The sequence below is a fragment of the Morone saxatilis genome, unplaced genomic scaffold (genome assembly GCF_004916995.1).
Source record: "Morone saxatilis isolate NCDOM2014 unplaced genomic scaffold, NCSU_SB_2.0 Contig0, whole genome shotgun sequence".
In the NCBI taxonomy this organism is placed as follows: domain Eukaryota; kingdom Metazoa; phylum Chordata; class Actinopteri; family Moronidae; genus Morone; species Morone saxatilis.
In genome coordinates this window covers 17,702,820-17,716,630 of record NW_023339650.1, presented here as the reverse complement: position 1 = coordinate 17,716,630, position 13,811 = coordinate 17,702,820, and the positions used below count along the sequence as shown (strand labels likewise).

General features: G+C 45.0%; 1 protein-coding gene across 1 annotated transcript; it reads left to right on the top strand.

Annotated features, from left to right (window-relative positions):
* Positions 1 to 2,174: 2,174 nt before the first annotated feature.
* LOC118320967 (enhancer of polycomb homolog 1-like) lies at positions 2,175 to 13,805 on the top strand (the record flags this gene model as incomplete). The annotated part of the gene is given in 9 exon segments (XM_035652104.1): positions 2,175 to 2,334; positions 4,481 to 4,626; positions 5,151 to 5,357; positions 5,594 to 5,742; positions 7,411 to 7,564; positions 8,800 to 8,958; positions 9,157 to 9,246; positions 9,464 to 9,612; positions 11,029 to 13,805. Coding segments are annotated over 9 exon segments (1,695 nt in total), but the record flags the coding sequence as incomplete, so codon positions are not given.
* Between the last annotated feature and the right edge of the window lie 6 nt (positions 13,806 to 13,811).

Sequence of the window (13,811 nt, the reverse complement as noted above, 5' to 3'; positions counted from 1 at the left end):
GCGCACAGACACGGTTCCAGTGATGCTCATATTTGCCAACCACAATTGGTGTGTCACTGAACACTGACCCATATCTCTAAATTCACAAGACACTGTGGCTGTGAAAAAAAAAAAAAAAGTGTGTGAATGTGTAAAGTGAGTAGGAGCCCCGTTAAAGTACTTGTTAGAGCAAGATGGGCCTCAGTCAGTTGGACTGGATTGGCCATCTGTTGCATCAACCGCTGAGAGGGGGCCTACACACACTGAAGTACAGAGTGAGCCTGCGTTTGTAATGAGCTGCAGTGATTCTGATGCAGATGTTGTTGTTGTTTGTTGTTACTAGGGCGTAAAGGAGGTTCAATAATGGGGATATTTGTGAAAGCGTACCAGTATTGTGTTAGTAATATTTTAAACAGTATGTGTTTCATTGAAACTGAATGTTGGTGTGGAATTCTTCTTAGCGTCCCTTTTTTTTTTTAGGTGACTATCAGATTACATAATGTGAAAACATTCTGCGCTGGCTGAGTTCAAGATCCGAACCGTATGACTCATTTGCCAACATCTTTGCTTGTGCTGCAGAGTTAGTTGAAATAGCAGATTCTGTGCTGGAGAAAGGCGCAGGTATTTAATTTATGACCCCCGCGGCTCGGAATGTGCAACAGCATTTTTGTAAACTTTTTAAGAGCGACTGTCTCTAACTAATTCAGTTTGCAGCTTGTTCTAGCTGGGAGTTGCAGAAAAAGAAAACGATGAGTCACTGTTGTGGTAGTAGGATTACCTGTGGAGGGCTCAGAATGACACCTTTGCCAGAGAGGACACGCTTTCAAGTCCAATTACGCTTGACTGTGAATCTCACCTCTGTCCTCGCAGTGGATTGACGCACCACTACACTTGCCAGATACTCTTTGTATGTCATAGACGGGCCCTGTTCACCACCCCAAACCCTGCAGCACTCTTCTACTGGTGACTCACTCCTCAGCATAGTGAGCTGTAATGGTATGTATAGGCAGTGTTCCACATTAACTCTTTGACTCACCTGCCAAGGGGACTGTTAGGTGAAAACATGGACCGGCCGAGCATATTCTGTACAGGCCAAACACAGTAATGCTGTTCTGTGTCACATTTGAATTAAATCCCTAACTCCATCGCTGAGCGCCAGAGTAACACACAGCACCTCATGTGTTGTTTGTGTGTGTATGTGTCAAACAGCAGAGGGCCTATAAAGGACACCAAAATACGACAGAGACTCACGCCATAGTTTTTTTTATTACATGACTATTTTGGGACAAACGTATGCCCACCAGTGTGGCCAGCAGCCTTCAGAGATTTATTGGCCCAATGGAAAATCTTCAGACCCCTGGTGTTAGTTTCAGACCCTGCATATAGGCATGAGATAGTATCACACATAGCATGTTCAGCCTATTCAGACGAGCTTAGACCACTGATTAGATGCAGTGTTGAAAGTGAGGACGGAGAAACAGCAGGAAGAAACACTGAAAGACAATGAGTAAAAGGGAAAGGAGGATCTGTGACTGGCAGCCCTACCCGGTTTTTAAATGCTTGGTTTTTGGATAATTGCCATCACGTTTGGCACTCATGTTAATGGTCATGCCGTAATGCCCCTCGCACGCTTCAGGGCTAATACTGAGATGTTAAAAAAACACCAAAAGTAAATGATTCTCTTTTTGAGTTATATTACTTTGATATGCTTCAGTCATTGTACAGCTATTTCCCCATGTAGCTTCTGCAACATGCTGATAAACGACCCTGCTGGTCTGCTGACAGTTTGATTGTAATCTCTGATTAATTAACCCACTCGTCTCTACTGTTGAAGCCTGTGCTTGGTTATTTAGTTTTTGTGGTGGTTGAGCTCTCTTAAATGGGGTGGGGTTCCTGTATTCAGTATGCCTGCAAACAAACAAACTAAATCAATCTTGCTCATTTATTATTCCCATCCCATTAAACACCAGTATACTTATTTGTCGATGCATATCCATGTAATGAAGTGATATCCATGGAAACCAGCTTCTGTCTACTGGTTGATGACTCACATATTCACTATTGTGAGCATGTCTGGCTGAAAAAGAGCAGTATACAACTAAAATCAAGAAGAGGATCTCTGGGGGAAAAAAAGTCTGGAAACCTCAAGTTGCAGACAGTCGGTTGTAAACGGCTGTTTTCTTTCTCTCTTTCAGGAGCACCATCTCCAGCGGGCCATCTCGGCGCAGCAGGTATACGGCGAGAAGCGGGACAACATGGTCATCCCCGTCCCCGAGGCAGAGCGCAACATCACGCACTACGAGTCCCTCTACCCCGGGGAGTTCAAGATGCCAAAGCAGCTTATTCACATACAGCGTGAGTAGCAGGCCGCTTGCAGCACGATTATCCTCTCAGCTGCGCTGGTTGTGTGCGAGCACGTGGTGATGTTGCCGTTCGGATGCTCCGGGTGTGTCTCGTGGTTTCAGGGGCTTTATGCTGCTAATGGAGAGAGTTGTGTGTTTGAGTTCAGGTTTTGCAGGACTTTATTATTGTGGATGGGATGTCCAACTTCTTAGTTAAACAGGCATGATTTGTAAGATCACATGCTTAGAAAATGGATTTGAAAAGCATTATATGTGGAGACTAAGGTTTTATGTAAGGGATATCTGTATGTATGTCTTAACACACGTTACATTCTTATCCTTAGAGGGTTTGACAGCAGTAAATGTATGAAAGTGTTGTGAGCCGTCTCCCTGGTTGATACAAGTTAGGGGTCAGTAGTTTATTGGTGGGGAGAACCGAAGAGTTGCAGTGACAGCACGCTCCATTCAAGAGTGAATTTGGCAGATTCACATTTGAAATGACAGGTTTGCAAGCAGACTGCTGCTTGAAGCCGTGGCCACACAGCCCTCGTCTGCAGCACGTCTGTGTCAGGGAACATGGTGCTTTTTATTTGGCCCCCCTGTTAACAGGTTAGAGCAGCCACACTGCCTGTGTGAGCCAGCTGCAGATGCAGCAACACTTCACTAGAGAGTCCAGGTCTAACCTATCTAATAGACAGTGAAAAGGATCTGTTCATACTCACATTGACATTTTACCACATACCGCACCTTTCTGTACAGTTTCAGTGTCTACATCTGTAGATTACCACTCAAGGAATCAAGGAAAATATGTCTTTTATTGGCTTCAGATTTAAAGCTCTAGCCTTTATATGGACAGAGTACATTCACTTGTTAACCCGGTTTTTATTGTATTGTATTTATCAAAAGCAAACTCAACGTAGAAGCCAGGACTGGCAGCAGCACGGCAGCAAAAAGTGCTCACACATGCTGTGTTAACCTGGCTTAAAATTTCACACACACCTCTGTGCAAATATTTCACACACACCCAATACACTGTGTCAGCATATGATCTACAGCATCATGTTGTTGGTTACCGTCGGTGTGGTTCGTTTTCTGCTTCCTAAAATGACTATACTAGTTCCTTCATCTGGAGAGAATGGCCCGATACAACAGACCACAAGTCACAATGAAGAAGTATTTCTCAACACAAATGAAATATTGATAACATATTCCACATTTATACTGCAGCCATTAGATGCACTGTGTTTGAATTAGCAACATGTAATCCAGAGCTGCAGCAGATATATTCACTAGAACCGTGCAGCCTTGTGTTTGTGTTATCTAACAGTTTAAATGTGGGGTGGTGAGAGGGAATGCTGCACACCTTTCCAAATGCTTCAGGGTAATGTGCTGAGCAGAGCGTGCCTCTTGTAATGACAGTGCAGTAAACATACGTTATTTCATCCAGCAGTCACAGTAGCTGAAGGATTACAGCAGACAGCCACTTCCCAATTGTACCAGACTAATGTGTTATTGTCTGGAGAATGTCCAGGCCATGGCTGGACATTCTGGCCAGACTGACTGGTAGAGCGAAAAACCTAAACCCCAGGCAATATTTATGAGCAAGTGGCTGGTTAAGTTCCCAGCCTGGATACTAGTGTTTGTCCTGAGGCATGGCTTCATTGAGTTGGTGAAGGCACAAAAAAACCCACATTGCCTGTGTCATGATAAAATGGTGACAACGTTTGGCACCTACATTTCATACCCCACAGCTTGGGTTTATTGACTTTGCCTGAAATACACTGTTGCTAAATACAAATGACTCTGCATCATAAAATCATGACATGGCTTTATATCACTTTGGTGGATCACATTCACTCTTGAAACACACATTTTTCTTGAGTTGCCTTGTTCATCTGACATATCTAATCCAACACACACCGCAATTTGTCAGTCTGTGCGAGGTCGGTGTTTGTTTTTTCACTGACTGATTAAATTATGTTTAATATTCTGAAATGTGTCAGTTATTTGATAATAAGTCACCAAGTTCATGCACAGTGCAGCCCGCATAAGTGTTTACAGAAGTGATGTTGTGTCTACTTCAGGCAGCCCTATTCCTGACAATGCCTTTGAATCAATGTGTGTGTCTCTTCAGTAACCAACTCCTCTCCATCTCACAGCTTTCAGTTTGGATACAGAGCAGCCAGACTACGACCTAGATTCAGAGGATGAGACGTTTGTGAATAAGCTGAAGAAGAAAATGGAAATCACAGCCCTGCAGTTTGAAGAAATGATAGACCGACTGGAGAAAGGCAGTGGACAGCAGGTATTTGTCACTCCGTCTGGGGAACAATACTAGTTTGCATGGTATTTGCACCAACATACTTCTGGCTTGGCTTTACATAGAATAAATAAACCCACTAAGCCTGATGGGTGCTTTACTTGGAAGTGACTAATATCTTGGTTCTTACTCTGTAATTTAGTCGTTCCAGAGGCAGGTCATTGCCGTACTCTGTGGTTTCTTTAATAGTTATGGAAATGTACGGCATTTTCTACTCCAAGCTACTGCATGGACTTAGTCATCTTTGACTAATAAGGCGGTTACTTAAATTCATAAATCTGTTAAACTTAGAAGTACGAGTTCATGAGGTGTGCCTAAAAGCAACAGGACTCCTCCACTCCACCACACGGCGACCATCCAAAAAGATTCGTTTTGTTGTTTTTGGCTGTTTAACATGGCTGCAACTTGTTTAAAATTCTTTCTCTCTGTGTTGTTTATATCTGCATCACACATCCAACAACCGAATACTTACATCGCACTGACTCGGCCTCTCCTATGTTGCTCTGCAGCTCGTCAGTCTCCAGGAGGCCAAGCTGCTGCTGAAGGAGGACGACGAGCTGATCAAGGAGGTGTTCGACTACTGGAGCCGCAAGAGGAAAACCTGCAAGGGTGGTTCCCTCATCCCCAACGTCAAGCAGGAGAAGAGGGATGGCTCTAGCACCAGCGACCCCTATGTGGCCTTCCGCCGACGGACGGAGAAGATGCAGACCAGGAAGGTAGGAATCTAAGGCCGATGGGAGAAGTCGTGCTGTTTTCCCTGTTGCATGCAAATGATGGCTTCTTGTTGTCATTTGAACCCATTCTGGGACTGGGAATACTGTGCTTTAGGTATCCTGCTGGTATGGACATACAACACAACAAATGAAAACCTCAGTAACCCGATGTCTGTGAAAAGTCTGTGCATAAATGGGAAGACTCGTGGCTTCATATCTGACCACCGTTCCATTTTCAGAACCGAAAGAACGACGAAGCGTCGTACGAGAAGATGCTGAAGCTGCGCAGGGACCTGAGCCGAGCTGTCACCATCCTGGAGATGATCAAGAGGAGAGAAAAGAGCAAGAGGGAACTGCTGCATCTCACACTGGAGATTGTGGAGAAGAGGTAAGAAAGACCAGTGTGTGAAATTGGCCCAGAGAGAGAGTTAGGCAGTCGTTGACATGGTTGTCTGCACCGCATCAGCTACTTGTTAGGCAAGTAGCTGCTATCAGGAGGCTTTTCTTTTTTTTTCACAGGGAGTTATGATGCAGGAGTATGATACATGCAAGCGTCGGTTGTCGGATTAGATGACAGATGTTCATGGAGAGTCCGTGTATACATTGGATAGTATTGTGTTTTGCAGCTGTGCTCCCGTCCTGTCTCTCCAGCAGTGCCTGGGGAATGGTTTCTGATGATGTTTTCGAACACTAATTGTTTTGCTCCCAAAAGCTGAGATGGCGACTGTGTCAGGCCTTTACTACATGTGGTGTTCTGAACTGCTTGTGTGGTTAACCTACATGTTTGATTAGGCTTTTGTTTACTCGTCAAGTTGAAACCCCAAGTAGAGCCCATTAGGACACCAGATTGATGGGTTAAAAGAGTCAACCACATATTCTCTGGAAAGTCAGGCTTCACTGCTCCTGTTAATTGGGGCCACAGTCATGTTCACTATTTTGCATGCATTATCAATTTAGAGTTCACCCTGTTTATTCAGTGATGTAGGGAAACAAATTAGCTCATTGACTTCTCTGCTAGAATCTTTTTTCCAATCTACACTAGACTGTATGTTTCTATCAGTTTGTGTTTTAATTTTTTTTTTTCCCCAAGCTCCACTTTGAATTGTTCTTTTTTTTACCCCCCAGTGGAGCCTTTGCGTTCCATCTAAACATGACATCCGAATGGAATGAATTTTCCCTGAAAGTAGCTGTCAGTGTGAGCTTAAATTGGACCCTTCTCCTTGAAGTGCTTTTGATTTGTAGTGACATTTCAATTTCCTCTTGTTATCCCGGCCTGGTTTCTGCCTGCGCATCAAAGCTAGTGTTCACTCCCAGATTGGACCACTCTATTCTCCGTAGATAGCTTCTCCGGCCCACTTCATGATATTATGCTGGTGTAGAGTGACCCAGGTGTTGTGAGTGGTGTGTGTAGTCTGACAGTAGTGTGTTTTGGGCCATTGTGTGCACTGAAGTTGAGGTTCTGTTGGCTGTTGGCCTCAGCTGTATGGTATTATGCCGACTGTTAAGCATTCATTTGCAATCATGTTGCTGAACATTGCAGCATGCACAGGTTTCTACACAGGTTTCTACACATTTCATACTTTGCAAATGTTGTTAATGTAACGTTGACATGTTTGGGATAAGACAGTTTAGGCGAAGTTAAACCTGCTACCTGCAGGTTTTCTTTTATTGGCTAGTCTCTGGGTTGTTTTATAGAGAAACGTCTTTAGTACTTTATGAAAAGAACCTTGAATGAACCTTTTTTATTTGTTGGTCAGACGTTGGAATTAGCTGTTCCACTAATAAATCAATTGCAGCTGGTGCTATTTTAATTTACAGTAGTACATTCACTCATTTGGTCTGTTTGTGTAGCGCGGTCTTAGACCCTGTGTCATGTCTAAGAAGTATTTTTCTTCGTGTTGGCGATACTGATGCTACTACTTGGACCTGTTTCTGTGAATTCATTATGCTTTGCTATAAAGTTATTCAATTTAACCATAAATGAATCCCTAAATGTTGTCTGCAGCTGAAATATGCAGTGCTAAATAAGCCCACTTTTTGGCTCTCTTTCCATCAGGAATGCAATGCCAGACTTTGGCAGCGAGGTGATGGCAGAGGCACTTGCGCAGCGAGCTCTGGTGAAGCCCGTCTACACCATCCCCATCATTCCCCTGTCCAACAGTAACCAGTACAGACACCAGGACCACTTGGATATGAAGGACTACAAGAAAGTAAGGCCATCTACATTCCCAAGACACTGGCTTCCTCCTCATAATGTCAGGAGCAGAATGGGAAATCATTTCCATCCTATCTGGCTCTTGATGAGTGTGGGCGTTAGAACTGACTGTATGAGAAAATGTTATTGACTTCACATTTGTCCTTCACTTGAGTCAGTTCACACAGTGGCGATGGCTGAAGCGGGGAGCTGCATAATGCAGTATACTGTACTTTGTATTGAACTCAAATTAGACCTTGGCATTTCCATTGTTGAGAGAGTGCATCGTTTTAAATGGCAACTAGTGATTTATTGAAAGTCATTGCTCTACAGGGAGGGGGTAACAGATTTTTGGTAAGGAAGCAAATGTGCATGTGTAATTTCCATCAGAAAATCTTTTTTCAGAAAACAAAATAGAAAGACTATATTTAAATGTTCCAAAGAACGAGTATTAGAGGAATTAGCCACTTTCCCAGGCTGTCGGGTCGCCCTCAGCCTGAAGACCGTTCAGGGTTGTGTCATCGAGGCAGTAGGGAACATGCTTTATGGGCCAACCCTTTCAAACTCCAAGCATCTCATTTAAAGCCGGGGTGCCATACGCTTCGGCAGTGCAGCACTTCATTACACAGCACTGTGGTGAACTCCATGTCACCTCTCATTCTAACTTCATTAGCTCCAGTGTCCAACCACCCCTCCCCACTGCCCAGCAGGGAGACAACTATTCTCCCCCCTTTTCCCCCCACCGTCTTTTCCTCTACCAGCTGGTTGACTTTTCCCTTTTGTTTACAAACGCTCAGTTTTGGTTAAACTCTGACCCCTCCTCCCTCATCACTCTAACCCTCACTTCTCCCATTGATTTGACACAGCAGTTCTTCGCTGTAGAGTCCCTGCCTCTCTGTTTGCTTTGTCCCCCACGTCTAAGGGCTGAATAGGATCTGACTAATCCTAGTAGAGTTGGAGTCTGTTCAGACAGGGAGGGGTCGTCCCACTGGGGAAGTTAGGGTGAGCTGTGGCACGGGGTGGATTGAGGAGGAGGGGGGGGGGCGGCCATCTGGCTCGGCAGCAGCATCTGGCGCATGCTGCCATCTGCATATCAATGCCTCTTTTACTCACGGCCGCTTCTACACACACTCCGTCGCCGGTGCATAGACCACCAACGGGATCGCTGTGCATCCTGAAATGCCTTTGTTCATCACGCAGACTGTAGCATAAACACTGAGCGCTGTTTCCCTCTCCTCTTCCTCTTCGCAGCCGGAGAAGACGGAGGCAGTGAGAACCAAAAGGAATTATGTAAGGAAACCCAAGATCCCACCTCTGTCAGCACCTCAACATTCAGGGCCCTCTGTGTTCAATCCCAAGGACCTCAACCAGTATGATTTCCCCAGCTCAGACGAAGAACCCTTCTCACAGGTAACACGATGGGTGGATTAACTTTTGTTGTGCTGTGAACAGACAGTGGGAACAAAGCTGTAATCATCAAGCCAATAATGGACTGTTCTTCAGCAACTCTGAAAACCATGCATGGCTACTAAAATGCTAACTATAAAAGGGTTTGAGCCCTAACCTAATCTTCATTTACTAATAAGTTTTTTTTTTTTTATTGTATAGATCCATTCAGGTTCCTCAGAGGCAGAAGAGGAGAATGACCCAGATGGCTGCTATGCGTTCAGGAGGAAGGCGGGCTGTCAGTACTACGCTGTGAGTGCCCTCCTGTGACTCGGATGCTTCTATTTATAGTGCCAACAGCAGGCTGGTCAGTCTGGCTGCCCTGGCTGTTAGTCTGCCTCTCTCCGCTGGACAGAACAGTGCAATAATGGAGATTAGCCTTTGTCTTTTGCACTTTCTTTCTTTGCTCTCAATTTTAATGTCTCTCCCCTATTTTCTCTTTCTGCATGTCCTCTTCGTCTTCCTCCAGTCTCGTCCGGATCAGAGTGGCAACTGGCCCTGGGTAAGCCCGTCAGAGGGCGGGCTCGGCGACCCTCGCTTCCGCTACTGTCTGACCTCGCTGAACATGCCACGGCGCTGCATAGGTTTGGCACGGCGCCGCGTGGGCAGAGGGGGCAGGTGAGTTCAGTCTGGCTGCTTTGTTTCCTGACACTTGCTGAGATTTGATCAGCGATGCTCCGATTCCTCTGCGTGTACACAAGCAAAATGGAGTGGATTGTTTCCAAGCCTGGAACATTTGGCTAAATCACAGAAAAATGTCTTGACCTCTTCTTTTTGTTTCATGCTGCTTTAAAAGCTAAATGTGAAAATGAAGGGTGATATGATGGGCTTGTTGCTCAGCGACTGTGCATTCATCCTATTCATGACATACCAAAATCGATAAATTCAGTAAAGAAAATGTAGAAATGAAATGTGTGTAGGAATGCTGCCAATACCAATACTGAAGAGGGGAAATTCAGCCAAGTGTTGGCTGTAGCTGCTGAGGTTGTTTACCATACAGGCTGTTTGGCAGGTTACCAGCCATCAGTTGGCGTGCACATTCTATTATAAATATCAAGCTGGTGAAATGATGAACATGACAGTCCCATTTTAGGATTCACCTGCCGCCATGGCCTGTAGACAAATCAGAAAACAGCCACGTGTCCCGCAGCTCACACTGATATCTCCTCCGTAATTACACAGACGATTGAATAAAGCGCACTGGCTGGAGGAGTTAGCCGGCGGCTTGCACAGTGCCGGGTGTTGTCGGGGAGAGCGACCGAGTTAGGCCATATCTGTTTCACAGACGCACGAGATTAGAAATGTTCTGTTTCTGTCTGCAGTCGACCTTATCGCTTGCCCCAAGGGAGACTGAAGACTGTCTGTCTTCTTCAGTATGATGTGTACTTATGATAACAATACTGGATCATGTTAGAAAACTGGGAGCTTACTATGTTTGTTTTGCCAGACTAGCAGTGGGCCTCTGAGGACTACAGGGTTGTTTGTTGTTCTTTATAGTTCAGTCCAGAGTAAAATATCTCAACTAGGACATTGCTATGAAATTTAGTACAGACGAGCATAAGTGTGTCTTTTTTGTGTGACTTTGGTTATTCCCTGACATTTCTGCCAGTACATGTAAAAATGTCCCTGTACACTGTACATTTAATTAACAGCATGGCCTTTGCTCTGACACCAGCCACCGAGGTTTGTACAGCACCAGTGCTAATGCTCTAGAATAGCCTGAAGAGCAATGTTGCCTCTTTTTCTGGATTTTAACAAGCACTTCAGCCTCATGAAGCTGCAGCGTGGCTGTAAACTGGTTCCATTACATAAGTGTTCTGTTCTCATGGCAGAACTACATGTTTTTGCCCTGTTTTTTGTCTCTCTATATTTGGTGCTCACCCACTGGACGTGGTAATTACATGAGTGCTATGCAAGAAATAGGCACACTTGTGCAACACTCTATGCACTGATAACGACCACAGCATGTTTGTAATTGCGTCTGACCTCGGATGGCTCACTGATTCATTCTGATGGTTTTTGCTTTGGTTTCAGGGTCTTGTTGGACCGAGCGCACGCAGATCTAGACAGCATCTGTCAGAGCCTGGACTCTGACCCGGAGCCCGAACCACTCGCCTCACCACTTCCAAGTTCTCCGCTCCGCAACTCCAACGCCAGTACCTCAGAAACCAATACCTCGGACCCAACCAGCTCCTCCCACCTCCCCTCCTCTTCATCACTCCCGTCGTCGTCATCGCCAACACCTATGGACCTCAGCCAGATTCTTTTGAACATTAAAACTTGCCGCTGGAGGCACTTCAGACCACGGACGCTATCCCATCACCCCTTGGGTGTAGGAGACTTGTCTCGCAGAGGATTTAGGGATTTTAGCCGGACAGCGTCAGGACTAACCCGGACCCCGTCTGGAGGAGCCAGCTCCCAGAACCGCACCGGCCCCGCCCCCACGCCTGTCAACGGTGAGTCAGTGGTTTGCTCACACATGCTGCTCAGTGTTTGCTTTGGCATTGTATCCTGAACGAAGGCTTTGGCACCACAAGGAGCAAATCTCATAGTTTTCATAAGCTACGAGTTCAGTGACTGGCAGTGATTTCTGGGAGGACGTTTATTTCTATATTATCACCCTGTGCTGTGCTTCAGTCACATACAGTCTTCATTGTGAAACAGCTGTTACCAGATGTCAATATCCTTTCTTCTTCGATTGCTCGTATTTATTTGAGGTGATGGTTTTAGACAGTTCTTTTAGGTTGTTTTAGAGATTGATTGTTTTTGTGGGAACTTTCACTCCTTCTTTTATTGTGACATTCTGTTTTTGTGCCGTCTCATCGGCCTTCTGCTGGTCTGTGTTCACCATGACACTCACAAAGCGTCCTGACCACTAACCGGGAGGTTTTCCTGGTTACTGTTTTAGAAGGGTTAGGGTTGTGTGCTAAGCAGGAAATGTTCTTTGACAGTATATGTGCACTGTACATAGCCAGATGGGATTATCTCTCTTTGCATTGATGTCACAACCCCGTTAATCAAATACTGCAATGACACTGTGCTCACTGATCAGCAACGTTATCAATTATAGCCGAATACAACCAGAGGGATTTTAAAGGTGCAGTGAGTCTTCGTTATGTTTGCAGTCAGTGTTTAACAGAAGGTTGTGTTTATCCTAAAGGGTTAACACGCCAGATTAATGCATCCTCTTTCTCACAAAACAATGATGATTTCATTTTTTGTTTTGTTTCCATCCATGTCTGCGAGCTTGCGGTCTCTTCTTCCTCTTTGCCTTTGTTGACACATTGCTCTACTTTTTTGCAGATCAAAACAACTGTCAATTAGTAGGGTGGTGTTAAACAGTGTGCACGCAATGCAAATGAAACCAACAAATCACCTGTCGCCACTAGTGGTCACTCCACAGTGTACCTTTTTTAAAATGAGCTAAATAATAAAATAAGTAATGAACTACCTTGGTATAAATAGTACAGCAAAATCTCTTTGTGTGTCAAGTTTCTGTGGCCTCATGGGACATACTGTCACATTGCCCAGCCCCAGTGGAGGATTAATAAATAAATAAGGACAGCCTCAAAGTGTCACGTATATAGATAGATAGAGCTCAGCCAGATGGCGTGGTAGGAAACGCTGCCTGCTTTGACCATAAGAGGATCCTTCCTGTCAGACTTCAGCTCCTCATCTCTCAGCGCAGAAAACAAAAAGCCAGAGAACTGCCTTTGTGGCGTGCGTGGGGAGGGCTGTGATAGATAAATTCCTCCATGCATAAATTGATGCGAGGAGCCGTTGTTGAATTGATTTTGTGCACGTGAATATTCAACGGTGAGGAAAAACAAAGTTGGACCTAAAAGCCAGCTCGTTGTTTAGTCGAGGCTCCTCCGCTCTGCTGTAACACTTCCTGATGAGGCACCTCAAAGGTGGATCCCATGCTGCTGGTAAATGACACAAACCTTCTGCTTTCAACCCTCTCTCCATATTATAATCCATTAATTCCTGCTCCCATGGCTTGGGGGAGTCCATTAGAAAGTCTCGTATGAATAGATTTCTGAGCGGTTCTGCAGTGAGTCTGGGCTTGTGGCTGCGTAGAGGGGTAACTTGGTGAATATTTAAGCCACACCGGGCTGGCTAAGGATCACAGTAGACTGTCGAGTAAATGACCAGAGGGTATGAATGCATCAGAAACCAGCCTCACCTGCCTCACCTGCCTCACCTGCCTCCAGCTGTCTGCTTCCAATCTGTTGATACTTGGGCACGTGTAAGATGAAACAAATGTGGCTGTTTAGTTTTGCTCTGTTGTATTGGTGTCAGTGTAGTCAGCACTTATGGATTTTCTACACACATCTGGATGTATAAAAACCTCCTTTGGGCGATGTCACATCTGGCACGAACGTGTGTGTGATAATTGTTAGGTGTGTTTTTGTTAATGCGAACTTGCCGTGTAACTGTTTGCTAGTGTCGTTGCTGGACGTACTGCTAATTGAACAGTAAGTAGTGTCCTGCTCAGGGTCTGCAGTTGAAAGCAGTGAAGAAGAGAACGTATATGTACGCCTGTATTCTGTCCTCTTCGTGATCGATGTGTGTGTTTGGTGAAATAATAAATAGTCGCCAACCTTGAGGGTTATTTCAGTAATTAAAGTGAAATGAGGTTGGGAAAAAAAATGAGTTGTAGCGTATACCCACAGCATAGAGTCATGAGTGGGCGTTGCTTTGTTTTAGTGGGTTTCTACACAGAGTCATTTATCTCAGCACATTGAGTTAGGCATTCAGTATTTCTCTTCCTTCCCCCTCTGTAGTTGGAGCAGCTCAGTTCCTGCTGTCAGTGA